Genomic DNA, 17,111 nt, shown 5'->3' on the forward strand with positions numbered 1-17,111 from the left:
TTAAAGTTCCAGTTTTTGTGGTTTTGAGCATAGCTCCACCCCTTTCTAGTTAGTCACACCCCTCCCATTAACCCACCCATTCAGCTGTCTCCTGCATCCCCCCTTTGATTTGAAGTCACTAGCCGCTTTATTTTATTTTTGCTTTATTTTGCTTCATTTGTCAATAAAATGCATTTTTCTTACATTTAAGCTGATTGATCAATCTTCTAAATGCTATACATTCAGTATGACAATTAAGATACATTGTTTCAGTTGCATTGTATACAAAGTCAGGCTTTGATGTACTTTGGGCATGGTAGTTGTTGGTTCACAAATTACATTTAAAATGGGTAGGGGGTAGGGGTACATTACTGAAGTATCATTATAAGTAAATATGGATTAAGTAAAGTTAGTTACAAGTTAAAACAGAGAATTAAGATCAGGCTGCTGATCCCAGCCTCACTGTTATGTGTTTCACAAATGGATTTCAAGAAATTTGGAGGGACATTTGAGCCAGTACTGTTAAGTGAGGGAATGTTATGTATGAAACAGCACAGCCAAAACAAAAATAAAAATTAAAACATTAACTAAAATAAAGAAATATGTTAAAAAGCTGCACATGTGTTTATGCAAGAGTCAAGCATCTCTTCAACATCCCCAATATGTGACTGTACCCTGTCTAAACTCCTGCTACTTGTATATACATAAACTCTGAGACTGCACAACCACCGAGAAAGCAAAACATTCAGAATTACATAAATACAACTGTTTCCCCAAAGCTATTAGCTTTTTTTTTTTTTTGCTAAAATATAAGGGGCAAAGCCAAAACTAATAGAGGGACATAGCATTTAAATTGTCCCTGATGTTGCTTCATATTTTGCCCTATCCCGCATACATTTTTTTTTTCCTTTTCTTAGTTAGGATTACAGTCAGTTAATAATGCAATTGTAGTTTTAATAATAAATTATTAAAACAGACCATTTTTAAAACTTCTTATGTAAGATCTGTGTTATACATCACATTGAATTTTTTATTAAAAATAAGAAAACAGGATTCAAGCTAATATTTCTTGTTTAAACAATGGTTTAAGTTAATACAATGGAAAGCAGTTTTGCCCTTGCCTGTGCTTCATTCGAATTAAGTTATATAAATCAGTAACACAGATTAACAAATTGGTTGCTCTACAGGAAGTGCAGGGTAAAAAATAGGAATTGTGGATCAATTGCAAGCTTGATGATAAGGGTGCCCTCGAAGGCTCTGAACTAGGTCCTTTACATTTTGGGAATTTAATATCTGATTGCCCAACCCTGGATAAAGTTTGGTTTAGCAAATTTGCAGACGACATAAAAATTGGTAATATAATTACGAATGCTGAAGACCATCATTTTCCAAAGTTGTCTGAGCAGATTAACAGACTGGGCATTATCTAAGGGTATGAACTTTAACTTTAAAAAGAATGTATGGTCTTGCACTTTGGGTAGAATTACTCTTTGTACCAGTATGCCCTAGATAATCATATCTTACAGTCTACTAACATGGCCAAGGACTTATACATCCCACAGGATTAATCTTTGATGTTATGGTGCACACTTAAAGCATAAAACCAGGAAATGCTATAGACTTATCAGGAACAACATGTGCCATTTTACAAGCAGGATCAACAAAGTCCTGATTAAGTTATAAACAACTTGTATTCATCTAGCAATTGAATACTGTGGCTCTTTCTGTGTGTTTAAAATTTCACATTTTAAGATGTGCATCCAGAAAACTTTTATCGAAAATATAGTAGGACATAGACATCTTCACTCTATTCCATAGGGTTTAAATTACTAAGGGGGGGGGGCAACAAAAAATACATAAATCTTTACATGGCTGACAGTTGGGGCACTGGAATCATTGTATACATTTTTCTATAAGAACATTTACTACTGTTAGGATATTGATTGTTAATTCATTATTAAAAAGCTATTTTTTCACCACAGAGTAAGAAAGTTATGAAGTTCCTGCCCATACAACTGAGATGTACAAACAACATGAAGAAATATGAGCAGTTATTGGATACTTGGTTTGAGAGCTTTATTTATGCTTCCCCTTTGGCCCTGAGTTTGAATGCAACATCATCGAAACATCAGCTACTACTCTAATTGCCTTACAAGTTAATAGAATAAAATGTTTCATATCTTTCATATCAACATGCATTTTTCAAGCAATATGAATTATGAAACTCTGTCATTACTAACTGTCTGTAATACTAAAAGAATGACCATAGGTTCATACGTAAGTACTAGTCAATCAGTATGCAGACCATTACATATCTAGCCAAAAAAAAACCTATAGAAAAGTTGCGTCCAGCCTCAAAGAGGACAATACAAGACAGACCAGGTAAGAATCTGAGGCTGCCCATCCAATTACCTTGGTTTACCTTGAAGGTGACAAGGGTGCTACTCTGCTTCACATATAGCGGAAGTTTGTTCCACAGGTAACAGATATGTTGCAATATGAATTTTTCATGCCAATGTGTCTTATTTATCAACTGACAAAAGTTTAATTCCTTTAACTGGATATCTGAGGTACCACTTGTTCTATGAAGGAATATGAAATCAAAAAAGTTTGGATCTTTCATGGCTTGAAAGACAAGACCTAGGTCTCTATGAAGAAGTGTCTAAGAGCCTTAGTTCTGACAGAGGGCTGGTAGTCTGTCTTGATAATTATTCTATATTATTCTATATTTAAATAGATGACTAACACGAATAATTTATTTAATATAATTTGTAGCTAACATAATAGGTTGATTTATTAGAGAACATACATTTTATCCATTTCTCAGATGAATTTTACCCAATTTTAATGTAACAGTGTATGTTGGTTATGGTGGCTAAAGTGGGCTAATGAGTTTGAAGCATTTTATGGGAAAGATCACTGTCCCATTTGACTTTGTTATTAAAATGTAAATATATTAAGCTCTCACTATTCACTGCATTTATTTTACTATGTATTGGAATATTCTTAATTTATTTTAACCAAAAACACAATTAATAAATAATATTTGCAGTTTAGTTAATGTCCATGATATTTATAATATTAAAATTTACCAAGATGAGTTTTTATACATTTACTCATTATTTAAATAGATGATTATTTTATAATATTTATGATAGTTAATATAATATAATATAATATAATATAATATAATATAATAATATTTATTTATTTATTTAATTGATATATATTTTAATATATATAATTAATATTTAGAATCAAGTCTATAAGTACATTAATTTTATAAGTATATCAATTTTATTATAAGGGTTTTGTACTGATATAATACATCCGTAGTCCTGAAAAAGCATTAGATTAAACGGAACTAAATAACATATTTCTCGGCGAGAAATTACAAAAAATAGTTTAGTTGCAATTCTTTATTTAAGATTCAACTCAGGTTATTAAAATATAAAGTACTGCATATATTCTATCAGCAGGTTGATATTTTTAAATACTTTTTATTTCTTATTTTTTACTATTACTTTATTTGTTAAAAGTAAGCATTCAGACATCACAGCAATCGTGGGACAAGTAAACATTTAATGAGCCCTGATAAATGTATACAGCAACCGTAAGAATTTTTGCATTCAGTTTTTGTTTGACACATTATTTGGTATATTCGTGTATAATACCAACGATTGAAAAAGAAAGAGGGAAAGTTTTCTGGTCCGGACATACTTTGGATGTGCTTTTGGTCAAATCACGTTCGTTGCGAGTATCATGTAAGCGATGTTGCTTTAAAACATTTTAAATAGAAAGTTAAGCCCTGATAAATGTTTACAGCAACCGTAAGGTTTTTACTCAGTTTTTTATTCAGTTTTATACACTGTATGGGCTATTTGTGTATAACAACAATGATTGAAAAAATAGTGGAGGAAGTTCTTTGTTTCGGATGTACTTTGGTTGTGCTTTTGGTCAAAACATGTTGGTTGTAAGCACCGTGAATGCGATGTTGCTTTAAAACAGAAAGCAAAGTTTTAATTTTGAATTGGTTTAATCCGTTGTTCTAGCTGTTCTAATTGATTAATTGGTTCAAAAATTTTGTATATAAGCATACAAAGTGTCTTTGGTGGTTCATCTTGACAAAGCCCGTCATAGTAACGGGTGAAAGCGCTTGATTAATTTTGTTGCCTATTTTGGATTTGTCTGTACTACTGACTTATCAACTGTTCGTGCATCTTTTAACTACTGGTAAAATAATAAAGGAACGTTCGATTTTAAACTGAGAGGTATTTGTTCCAGTTCAAAGAAAAGTTTATTGGGCTTTAGTGCTTCTGCAAACATTTTTGTTGCTTTTTGGGACTTAGTTCGTGTTTCCAGTGTTTGGTGTTTACCTTGAAGGTGACAAGGGTGCTACTCTGCTTCACATATAGCGGAAGTTTGTTCCACAGGTAACAGATATGTTGCAATATGAATTTTTCATGCCAATGTGTCTTATTTATCAACTGACAAAAGTTTAATTCCTTTAACTGGATATCTGAGGTACCACTTGTTCTATGAAGGAATATGAAATCAAAAAAGTTTGGATCTTTCATGGCTTGAAAGACAAGACCTAGGTCTCTATGAAGAAGTGTCTAAGAGCCTTAGTTCTGACAGAGGGCTGGTAGTCTGTCTTGATAACTTAGATTGTTGTAGGCCACTGATCTTTTCAGCTATGAATCTCAAAGGTATCTCAAGTGACACGTTTAGAGAAATACATGCCAAAAGATAAAATATATTCAGTAATGGGTCTGATTTGATACAAGTAAAGAGAATTAAGACTCTCTGGATCTAGTGGAGATGCCTTTGAAAATTAGATGAGTTACAAAGAAGGCTTTCTAAACTACTGCTGACATATGATGGTCAGACAATAAGGAATTTTCAACAACAGTGTAAAAATCACTTACAATATCATCTGAGTATGAGGATGCAGCATCTGTTTTGATTCCAAAATTGAACTATATAACATTTGTATTTCATTGAATATGAGACCATTCTCCTCCTTATACCAGTTGTTAACATGGTCTAACCCATGTTGAAGCAGTTGAGAATCAGTGGGAAACTGAATAACAATGCATTAATGTGAAAATTATGTTTTGACTTTCCTCACAAACATCAAGCATGCATACAGGTGGCTGCCTTTTGGGGTTATGGGTAAAGAGACATGCTTTGTATAGGTATGACAGCAGTAACTTGAAATCCGTTACTTTGCCCATGTGTGCCTTTGCTTTCACCCCAGTCTAACACCAAAGGGATGCACAGGTGATGATTTTTTGGGGGGTTGGGAGGTGATATTTGCAGACAGAATTTATTTATCCTCTCAAAACATTTGTCTTGTCAGTTTAATGTGAGCTACTACTCTGTCAATTTTGAATAATAACCATTGAACACAACTTATTTATATCTTAAAAAGAAAAAGATTGAGTATTAATAGTCTAAAATGTACCTCAGATCATCTATAACCCTATGGCTTCTGGGAACCTGATGGCATAGCAGGTTCACAGTCCAACAGAGCCATAGGCATTGTAATGGACCAGCCTCCACCCCGCCACCACCTTTCCAGTGTCCTGTTAATTGGCTTTATCTCCCCAGTTACCATAAGCACTGTTCAGACCTGTCAATGTGCATATTATTTTCTTTTTTACTTTTATAATGATTACAGAGATTTGATTTAAAACCTTTATTTCAAAATGTTATATCAAAAACACTGATGCCCCTTCACTAAAGAAAACAAAACAGTCTCTCTTGAAGACAGATTTAACATGAGCAATAGTAAACCTCTCTTCCCTTGAAACTCACATGTATTGAAAATGCACTGAAACTCAGATTTACTGAAAAAGCATCTGGGCAGTGGTGGTTTATGTGTAGATTTATATCAACAGATTTACCCCAAACCCAGCAATCGTGACAACATTGATGATTGCATCTATCCGAGATGTTTGTATCAAAAAAGTAATATCAATAATAATGAACCAAGTCAAATATTTTCAACTTGTTTGAAACAAATTCCAACTTTGTTCACATGCATGTGCATACTGAAGCTAGATTTAAAACTGTTTAAAAGTTACAAGATAAGAGCATAAGGTACTGTCATCCACACAGACCCCCCCCCCTCATTCCCACCAGCAGTCACAGTCACCTTCTTGACTGTGAAATCCCATTGTTAAGCAGAAATAAATTGCTTGTACTTTCTTAGTAGTTCCAGATGAGCAACAGTAAGGTGAATAAAGATCACTAGCATCACAACCTATGATTTTGCTGTGTGTATCATAGTTTAAATAAAGAGTACTTAGGAAAGCATAAGAAACATTAACCACCTGACAACATATGCTAAGTCAATATGCAAAATCTTTGAAGAAGTGAAAGTCATCTGAATAATTCCACATTAAAAAGAACTATTATTATTGCAGAGGTTGCTGCTGGCAAACAACTTTGCATTTCAGTGCTTCATCTGCAAATGTGCTGCCTGTTTCCCTTGAAGAATGGCTCTCCCGTGTTACATTAAAAAAAATGGTATGCTGATAATGATGTAACATTTCCTAAACTAGATAAGTTATGCTAAAGAGAATGACTGGCTAACAATCACAAGAGGTTCATAGTTAATAGCCATGCAGTCCTGGAGACAATTAAGGAGCCTAGCTCAAATTCCCAAAGTGCTTTCTAGTTAAGTGACTTGGTCAGTGTCACACTGCAGGTAAATGAAGGTTGAAAGATTCATACCCTGCACCCTTGCCACAGGAAGCAGCTCATTAAAATAGCTAAATCCTGGAATCTTTTACAATCCGATCTTGTAGATAAGACCGTATCACTGTTATATGCAATCATGACTACATAACGGATGCTGAAGATCAAACAGTTCTGATCACCCCTCCAAATAATGCAACCTGTACGATCTGACAAATGTCAAGCCCTTTAAAGCTGCTAGAGGCTCTAAAGAAGGTACTGCAAAAGTATATTACCAAAATGCAGCATGTTTAGAATATACTATACAATCAAAGCCTACAAATGAAATAGATGCATAGGTAAATACTAGACAATAAGTTTTCATACAATTACATGCCTATCCAATAACCACATAGCAACCAAAGATGAGAATCAAACCCTGTACCCTTTGTTTGTAAATACCTTAACCATTATAACAAATTTGTAGCCATCGTTTAGTGAAATTAATAAAGCAAAGCAGTTAAAGACAATATAAATGTTGCAAAATATTTTGTTCAACAACCCACGTCATACAAAAATCAGAAATATTACTGCATACAACATATTATTTTAGAGGGGTCTACATTAGAAGCATGAATCATCAGAATGTCGACGATCTCTTGAGCGACACGTATGTGTTGAACATCCAATTCAGCGAATGGCCACATCATCGATTTCTTTCCAAGGGAAATAAATCAGTTGGCCACTGTGTTAAATCTGCCCTTTTCCCCACTGTAGTGCAATCTCGGAGTTAGTATATTCAGTTAATGGGGGGTATGCGGGGCCAAGACCTCCCCCACTTTATAGTGTGTGTTATATTGTGTTGTTCGTGTTTGGCCTATTGATTCACTGAAATAGACATTCAACACATATGTGTCGATCAAGTGGTTGTCGACATTCTGACCGTTTGTGCTTCTAATAAAGTCCCTTTTAGAGGTGGTGCTTATATGATTACAGGACACCTATTATTGCATTTTTGACCTACCTATGTTTTCACTGTGGGTATAATGATTTGGCAAACTACTCTGTCAGAAATACTGAGTGAGCAAATCAGTATAAGTATTGAAATTATTATTTTTTTTGTTGAGGTGTGATACAAAATCATAATTCCCTAGACATACTGAAGCCTTGTAGAGTTTAATTCTGGCAGCTGCCAAAAAGCAATTACTAGAAAATGGAAATCAAAGTCTAAATCAACCATATTAGAAGTAGTGAATACAGAGAGAAAAGAACTGGAAGTGGGATCTTTAGAAAAGGGTAGTAGACAGTTACATAGAAAAAAAATGGAAATTTTGAGAAAAATACATGCAAAATAATGTTCTGGTGGGGAATGGAAGAAAAGAATTGAATGAGCTATGCAATATTTGACTGACAATGACCTTATAGAAGATTATATGCGATGTATAATGTCTGTAACTGAAAATATGACAAAAATGTTTGTTTTCATTGATATAAATGTATGATTGCCTACATCATAAGTAATACTTCAATAAAGATGTTCCTTGTTAAAAAAAGAATAGCTATCCTATATGACATCACTCAGTACAGGTCTAACCTATTTAAAGAATGGCTAATGATACTGTATCATTGCAGTTTATACCTCCATAGTGTTCAGAAATGGATCATGCACAAACAGGGCCATATACAGGGCCTCTGCTAGCCATATCCACATCCCATTACTTGGCTGCCTCTCCCCAATTACCATAAACACTGTTAAACCTTTACATTTACAATTATCACATGATTTGGCTTTCATTTAAAATCTTTATTTCACATTTACAGAAAAAAGCTGACAAGACATTTTCTAAATAAAACAAAACACCCTCACACTGGAAACAAACTTAGCATGAGAACAGTAAACTTCTCTTCGCGTGAAACCTCTCATTTAATGAAAATGCATCTGGTAACCCATTAAACTGCAAGATTTGTGCTGAGATTCATAGTCCAATCTGCATTAGTAACGTAATAATCAGCATCTATGTGAAAAGGGCAGGAATTCAAAAAAACAAATGTGTAATGCATTTGCCAAGGATCCCTTTTCAGGAGCAGTCAGGAATACTGTCTAGTGAAGTAACTTGAGAGAGTCACATGGAAAACAACTGAGGGCTGAGGGAATCAAACCATGGACTACAGGAGACAGCTTTTTAACAGTCCGTAGCCTTATTTATCTACACTAATTGTAAACAAACTACTGCAGCTATAATACGCTGCATTTCACAAATGTTTGTCTGAAAACAAAGCTAAATAAAAATGTATTCATATACTTTGTGCGGCCACATTTATTTACAGCTAAATTGCAAACATTCAATAGCATAAGGGAACCAAAGATCACATCCAAAGAGCATGGCTCATATGATGATGCCTCTGTTTACTAGTCTATTTCCTTCCTTTATACCATAACTGCTCTTGTAGTTACTAGGCTTGCAATCCAGGAGATCACAAAGAAGCTTATACTTCCACGTGTCCCAAAGCACTGCCTGCTTACAGGAGCTGTTCAAGGACAATGTAGGGGGAATGTGAGACAGAATCACAACTGTTATGCAAACTGGAGTCAGAAAAAGCAGACTACTCTAAATCACTAAAGAAGTTACCAGAACAACAGGTTTTGCATCAGCATGTACTTTAACAACCACATAACTATGAAGCTCTAAGACTGACATTGACAGGCTCTAATCTTCAGTGATTTACCAAGAAAAAATAGTAAAAACTACAAGAGAAATCTAGCCAAGCTAGAGATATCACTGTGTGATACCTCCTGTAACAGAGGCCCAGGGTATACATGCAAATGACCCCTTAAGAACATCAACTGTTTCAGCTATATGATTTCTGAATGTCCATGACTTTTTCCTTTTTCCTTTTTAAGTCTTTATGGACAGACTCATGCCAACACAGCCAAATGCTACTAGCTGTGGACATGCACGTTTTAGCCTTCTTATGACCTCATCAGCACAGCATAAGCAGACTCTTTGGCAATACTCTAGAAACACATGGTCAGTAAACCCAGCTGATGTCAATAACCATTAAACCCATCTGATGTCCATAATCATTAAACCCAGCTGATGTCCATAACCATTAAAGTGTCAAAAAGAAAAGAAATCAACGGAGTCCTGGCAGTTACTATTGGGGGGCTAAGCCTTCTGCTTGCCATAGATAAGGAGGTACAGGGTTTGAGTCAATGTTACCCTGAATGAACAAGTCACTTAACTAGACAGTTCCCCTAACTGGGGCATTCTACAGACACACACTCACACATGCACACATGTGCATCCACATTCAAGTAAGCCTATAAGAAAATGCAAGACAGAAAAACTAACTACCTATTCTTGTTTCTTAAAGGAAAATTCTACCTCCTTCTACAGCTTAACTCAACTTTTAAGTTTGTTTTCTACATACAATATGACTCCAGTCCTATGTAGGTACCTAAAACCTGTTTGTACTTTATAAAACTTTAACTTCCTTGCCTTGGACTCAAAGGAAGGAAAACCACCCACTTTTTAAGCTTAACCTCTCACATAACTTGCAAAGGAATTTGTCTACACTTACATGACATACCATAGACAGAGAAATTTGTAGTCAGATACTGTCGACAATCTTCAGGCTGCTATAAACAAGACAGAGACGTGTGAAACTGTTTTGCATTGTCTTTATTGCAGAGAGAAAGAGAAGTTTCACTGATTTACAGCTGCTTCCAATGTAGCCATGTCTTTTACAGCAAAACAGAGCAATTAGATTATCCATTTTTTCAAAGGCAGTTTATATAAGCACCATTACAATACTGAACTGCTAATCTTTAAACTTTAAATGATTGTTGTTTATATTACTTTACATTTTAAGATGACTTGAATGTAGTATCAAAAATGTCTGTGACATTTAGAGAAAAGTCAGAAAATATTTTTCTTGTAATTCTTGTAAACTATTAGCACATTTACCAAAGTGTTGGGGGAGGGAACTGTCAATTCATCTTAGACTGCAAATGGATGCTTTGAACAAAGGCTTGCAATTTAACTACTGTTTTGATTGAAGCTGTATAATTCCTTAACATATTGTAAAACAAGCCCTGAGACATACACACAAATGAGGGGCATTCAAAAAATAAAAGAAGCAGTCCTATTACAGACAGTATACAAGGTGACAGTGACTGGCACTAATACCATTATAGGTCAATGGCATGAGAATACACCACTACTTCCTTATATCTAGCATAAGTCATATAAAACAGACTTGAAATGGATTATGGGAAAGAGAAAGGCTTGAAGGAAAATAAGATCCCGTTGATATGTCAAGCCCCATTGGTAGCCATTTTGCAGTAGAATTCTATAAGAAGCAGTCAGGGTGATTTTGAGGTATTAAAATAGCTCAGAAAAAATTCCAGGCTGGATTTCAAATGACATGTGTTAGAAATCAAGTCTGCTCTCTGCTCATTTTCCCATCTGCTAAACAGGAATGCAAGTAAAATATCAAATGGACGGATAGTGCTGTAGCCATGACCGGGTCAAAGGTCACATGGTGTTGGATCTGTGTCCTGCCTGGTGGGCATTAGACCCCCTGTTTAATTCAGTTATTTCCTACACAGCTATTCCTTTACTTTATTGGCCAGTTAAAGTGTATTGGAAGCTTTTAAGAAAAAGTAAAGCTGAACAGCAATACTGATTTTTTCTTTAATCATTTGTTCAGGTCATTACTACAAGAAAATGTTGTTTAAAACACACTCTAAAATGCACTTCAGAGCATCTAGAATGCTGTGGCTCTTGGAAAAAAATTATAAGTAAGGCAACAAGTGATAAAAAGGAAGAAAAAAAGCAATCTGCATGGTGCGGGAGCCTGGGATGGGGGAATTGGGTGAGAACTGGAACATGTGTGTGAAGGGGGGTGAAACAGTAAGCACTGGGATAGAGTCATGTAGCTCTTTATCTAGGGCAATGTTTCCCCTAAGGCCAGACCTACACAAAAGGTTGTTGTAATATAACATCATTACAACTAAATCTCAGTCACTATGAATGCCTCTCTGTGAGGTGTTTCAATATGATGCGATACACATGCCTATTGTAATGACAGCATTATTGCTACAGTCCAGTCTGTGCAAACTACTCCTAAAACTTTACAAAATGAGCTATGGGCTGCTTAGAAGGGACAACAGTTTCAGGGTGATACTTAGACTAGGGTTGTTCAGGGGATCTCCCAACTTGGCACTTGCTGGGGCCCCTCAAAATGTTAAGACTGGCCCTGATTGCTTAAAAAGTTAATAAAACATGTTTTAAATCAAAAGATTTTTTCAGAATAAGACATGTAAAACTCTAATTATTGGCATTATTGTTGATGGAGGTTAGGGGTTAGCATAAAGTTTAATGTATTTATCTTACAGATGCAACGTGCATGGTTTGATTTCCACTTTTGAGGAAAATTATCTAAGCTTAAAAAGGCCCACAAAGGAAACTAGCATCATACTTAGCTATGGATCTCAGTCTTTTATGTGCAGAACTAGTGACCACACACACTCTGGCCACACAAAGAGAACAAACCTGCTAGCGGATAGATTTGGTGAAAATTTCAGTCCTTTATTCCCTCCTAACTTACAACAAACCTTCCCCGAAACTTCCCCTCCACCCTACATATCTGAAGAGCAGATCCTCAAAGCCCTGTCCAAGGCAAAAATACAGCCTCTATGGGACAAGACGGCATCCCTGGCTGTCTTCCAAACAGTCTAAAACATGAACTAGCATCACTATTAAGTAACCTTTTCAATCATATTCTAACCACATGCTTTGTTCCTGCAGAATGGAGAACAGCAGCAGTTATTCCCCTCCACAAATGTGGCCTAGCAACAGACCTGGGAAATTATAGACCTATAAGCCTGACTAGCCTCATCTGTAAAGCCATGGAATGTATCATTATGGACCTCATAAATAAAGACATAGGTGACCTCCAAACCCTGGATCCTACCCAATTCAGCTTTGTGAAAGGCAAATCCTGACTGTTAAATCTGGTGGATTTCTTTGAAAATGTGACTAAGGCTAATGGTGAGGGCAGATATGTGCACATGGCATACCTGAACCTGGCAAAGGCTTTCAACACAAGCCCACATTCAGGCATTACTTATAAACTTAGGAAGCTGAATGCAAACCCCTCCATTGTAAGATGGGTTGCCACCTGGCTCACTAACTGGACACACACTATCAAAGTGGATGACTCCACATCAACCAGCAGACCTGTTACCAGTGGGGTATCACATGGGTCAGTGCTGGGCCCCTACTGTTTGGCATACAATTCTCAGAAGTTCAGGTCAAAACTAAGGGGTTGTGGCTGACCAAGTTTGCAGATGAATGCAAACTTGGTGTAATCATTGAATCCCCAATTGATGTCAGTATACTCCAGGATGGTCTCACGCAGTCCGACTGGTGTATTAGTCATGGTCTCAAGCTGAATGCAAAGAAATTAATCATCATTCCCTTTGGCACAAGCAATGTCCCCTCACACTATCAAATCAACAATACTCTAAGTACCTATGAAATGGAAAGGGGCCTGGGATCACAAGTTGAGTGTGACCTTAACTTTGACCACTATGTGTCTACTGTAGTAAGGAAAGCTTTCTATGTAGCACACTTGATTAGTAAAGGCATCGCCTTGAGAGCAAAAGAACTTATAACCCCACTATACTCAGCACTTATCTAGCCTATAATTGAGTATAATGCCCCATTTGGCATGCACTGTACTAAGCACCTGCAGCAATTAGAGGAACCTCAGAGGTTTCTAACAAAGAAGATCAAGGGGCTCCAGCATGTGCCTTATACAGACCAACTACAGTCCCTGTCACTATACTCTGTATGGTATAGCCTTCTTATGCCTGGCCTACAGCGCAATCCAAGACCCAAACCTAATGAACTTATTGCATATCCATAAATCAAATGTGACTAGAGCTACCCATTCCAAGGACCTAAATATGGCCTGCAACTGAAATAGTACCTGCTGGAGGGACCTAATTATCTCCCAGGCAGCAATGCTTCTTTGGAATAGGCTAGACCTATTCATGTGAAACAGAGCACCTCTATGACACTAATCAAGAGGAATCTAGACAAGTGGATGGGGCAAATTCTAGGGTTACCACCCGTCCCACTTTGCGAGGGACAGTCCCTCTTTGGGCAGTTGTGTCCTGACAAAAAAATCTTAAAAATGGCAAATGTCCTGAGATTTTAGGACTAAATTATTTCGTATATTTTATGTAATAGTTGCATAAAACAGTTATTCTGTATCTAAAATACCTAAATGTTATAAGAAACAGAATAAGCAACTAAAATGCTACAAGAATAAGCTTTTATTTAGGCAAAAAAGTTAAGTTCTATCTTTTGTACTGACAGTTAGTATGTGTCGGCTTGTAAAATCTGATGTTTGTACCGAAAATGTCCCACTTTAGCCATTTGAAAAGGTGGCAACTCTACCGGGGACAGAGCCCACGACCTCCTGGACATGAGCAGTCATCACGAAATGCAATTTTGGACATTCACTAGCATTTCTATGATATTACATTGGGATGAAATGGATACGGTTAAAATGACCTTCTAGCCTAGTAATCTCCTGTGATCCTAAAAATCAAAACTAACATCAGGCACAGACCGTAAACGTAAGACAAAATCAGTTGACAGACCGAAGTCAGTGAGGGGTGCATTCCATAATCTGACTTCGATCAGTAAGTAAATCCAGCGATTAACAAGGCATTATTAATTACTGTGTTGCCAGGATTCAACTGTTAAATATTTAGATTTTTTTTTGCGTACGTTCAAAATAGTTACTTTTTAATCTTCTGTAGCACACTAGCTTATTCAAAAGACAATCAGCACCGCCGACTTGTTTTTTCTCTCTCTCTTTAATTTTACCAGCCATTTCTGTGAGTGCACATCATTGCACAACACTTGTTTTGCGAGATCGTTACATATGCAATAAATAACAAGTATTGTGATGCACGACTCCCACAACAGCAAGAACATTATTTACTGGACTTCCAAGAGCACAAGAACACTGCATGCATCGCTGTGTCATTATGGGAGAATGGCATGTATACAGTGCGAAGGTTAGGTCTGTCTACACAAAGTTGTTCACTCCGACAATTCAGTATTGAATTTGTTGAGCGGGAGTTGTGGACCGATCACACAGTGAATAATTTCATTCAGTCCGATCAAAATGAAAACTTCAAGTTAATAGTTGATAAAAGGGGTTAATTATCCCCTAAGGCACTGACTTCTTTGAAATGACAGTGCTAGGAAGGACCTTTCTAAAGTTGTCAACAGGACGTGTTTACACAAAGTTTGAACACTGCCGTTTTAAACGTTTCACTGCCCCTTACCATCTTTAGTTTTAGTGTAAATTAAATCAGGCATTTAATTATTTATTTATTTACTTTTTATCCGGCCAAGTAACTTGGAGTGACACAGCGCGCGCACACACACACACACACACACACACACGAATATAATTAGACATAAACCACTTCTTAATAATGCCAGTTAAAAAGTTTCCATACCTCCTGCTGTTTCTGTTTGATTTGATTCTGCAGCTGCCATTAAAATGTTTATTATTTTGTCTACCAAGACTAAACCTTTCTTACTATGCCGACTTTACTGAAGCGTGAACTGACTTTCTTCTCCTTAGCGCTCACAGTCACAAGCCTCGCAAAATGTAAAAATAAAAAAAATGAGTTACTGAACGTCTGGAAAGGCGCAGCTTTCTCTTTCGAGTAAGTCACCCGGAAACCAGCTTCTGCTCTTCTTTTCTAACCAGTTTATACAGGAAACGGAGTCCAGTCTTAGTTTCAGGTCCCTCCACCTATAATTTAACCTGCTGTCATAATGACAAATGATTCATAGACTTGTCACTCTCTTAGATTTCAAAAGTGGGACTCTTTGTGGAAGCATGACATTTTACAGGAAAACCATACTATAACCAGTCCAAAGATGTGGACTTCACTTTGTTGGCAAAATGCAAGATCATTCTTATAGAAATGTGTTTTTTTTTTTCTTGTCAGATATCACATTAAGGTGTTTCAGACGTAAAACAATTGTTTTATGCAGCTATTACAGGAACCTCAGGATATATTGCTATTCAAACAGTTCAGGACGTTTGCTATTCTTCCTGCTTTTTTTCATAGGGTGCAAATGCACAAGTAGGCACTAGTTCTGAAGTATTTTTGTCAGTGCTGGGCGTTGTTTACCTGAGGGTGAACTAATGCAGCTGCGTGAGTTACAGATAGTAAGATTTGCGAAACCACTCACAGTAAAGGTTGCAACAGTGTAACTTGAGAAGATACAAACAGAATGAAATTTTAATAATGTAACATGAGAAAACAAACCGAATGAAGGAGCGCAAAGGCTGAAGCTGGTGTCTGGTTAGGAATAGTAGAAAAAAAGTGCCGATAAAAGGAAAACAGGCAAAACTGTTTTCAGAAATGTATTACTTCAGCTTCATAAGCATCTCATGAACAAGTTGAGATGTTAGTGTCAGACTTTTTATTCCTCAGAAAATGCATGTTAATATAAACCCTAATTCTGTTAATTAAATAATGCTATTTTAAAAGGGACCTATATACCTCACCTAAGCGAGGCTCCCATCACCAATGTTTACGCAGTTTTTAAAGTGTTCAGGATAAGGGCACGGTGGCTGCAGTTTGACTGACATGCCCCTTCTTGAATTTTGGATGTTAAGAACATAAATGTGTTATAACATATATGGTCATAGCCAAGACATAGCTCGCTGCACATTCAGCTATAAATCGGAATAATGAAAACGTACAAAATTAGATGGATTACATTAATCCAACGGCTACTCCTTTGAAATTAACATAGACACTAAGTGCATCCAACTGAACAGTGCTTTTCTGAAGTTCTCTGCTCACTTCTTTACTGGTTTACTGCAGTAAAGATTGTAATGTTAAATAATAAGGAAGGGAAAAGAAATGGGGTGTGGTTTACCACAGTTTCAATAAGCGTCGAAGGAAGCGTGTCAGCTGTGCTTAGTCATCGCTTTACTGTAGTAAAGATTTTGGACTATGAACTCCGTGGCTGAGTAATGCTGTTTACTGGTGGAAGAAAAAAAAAGTACAAAGTGCCAGATTTAGAACCACTGAGTGATTATTAAAACATATGTTTAAATTTAGCATTGTTTGTGTTTTTCCATCACAAAAAAAAAAAAAAAACGATTGCTGTGTGTTTTGTATTTACTAACTTGCCAAAAATTGTAAGATCTGGTTCAGAAATTTGAGTTGTATCTCAGTGTGGGTAGCCCTACATGCAAACCATAACTTTTGCAAAATTCCTTCCAAAGCAGGAAATTATGAAGACATTCAATGTAGTCAGTTTCAGTGAAGAGGTGAGAGACAAGTCAGCAGTTACAACATGCATTTAAAGCCTACTGTGTAAAACAAA

General features: G+C 36.3%; 1 protein-coding gene across 1 annotated transcript in view; it reads right to left on the reverse strand.

The window, feature by feature from the left end:
* LOC122811046 (apoptosis regulator BAX-like) overlaps positions 1 to 15,626 on the reverse strand; it is a 302,247-nt gene extending 286,621 nt beyond the window's left edge. Inside the window, exon 1 of the mRNA XM_044082583.1 lies at positions 15,215 to 15,626. Coding sequence (XP_043938518.1) covers positions 15,215 to 15,254 — 40 coding nt within the window. The 5' untranslated portion in view covers positions 15,255 to 15,626. The remainder of the gene's footprint in view (positions 1 to 15,214) is intronic.
* Positions 15,627 to 17,111: the final 1,485 nt, after the last annotated feature.

Source organism: Protopterus annectens, chromosome 9.part0 (assembly GCF_019279795.1).
Source record: "Protopterus annectens isolate FY-2018-M chromosome 9.part0, PAN1.0, whole genome shotgun sequence".
Classification (NCBI taxonomy): Eukaryota; Metazoa; Chordata; order Ceratodontiformes; family Protopteridae; genus Protopterus; species Protopterus annectens.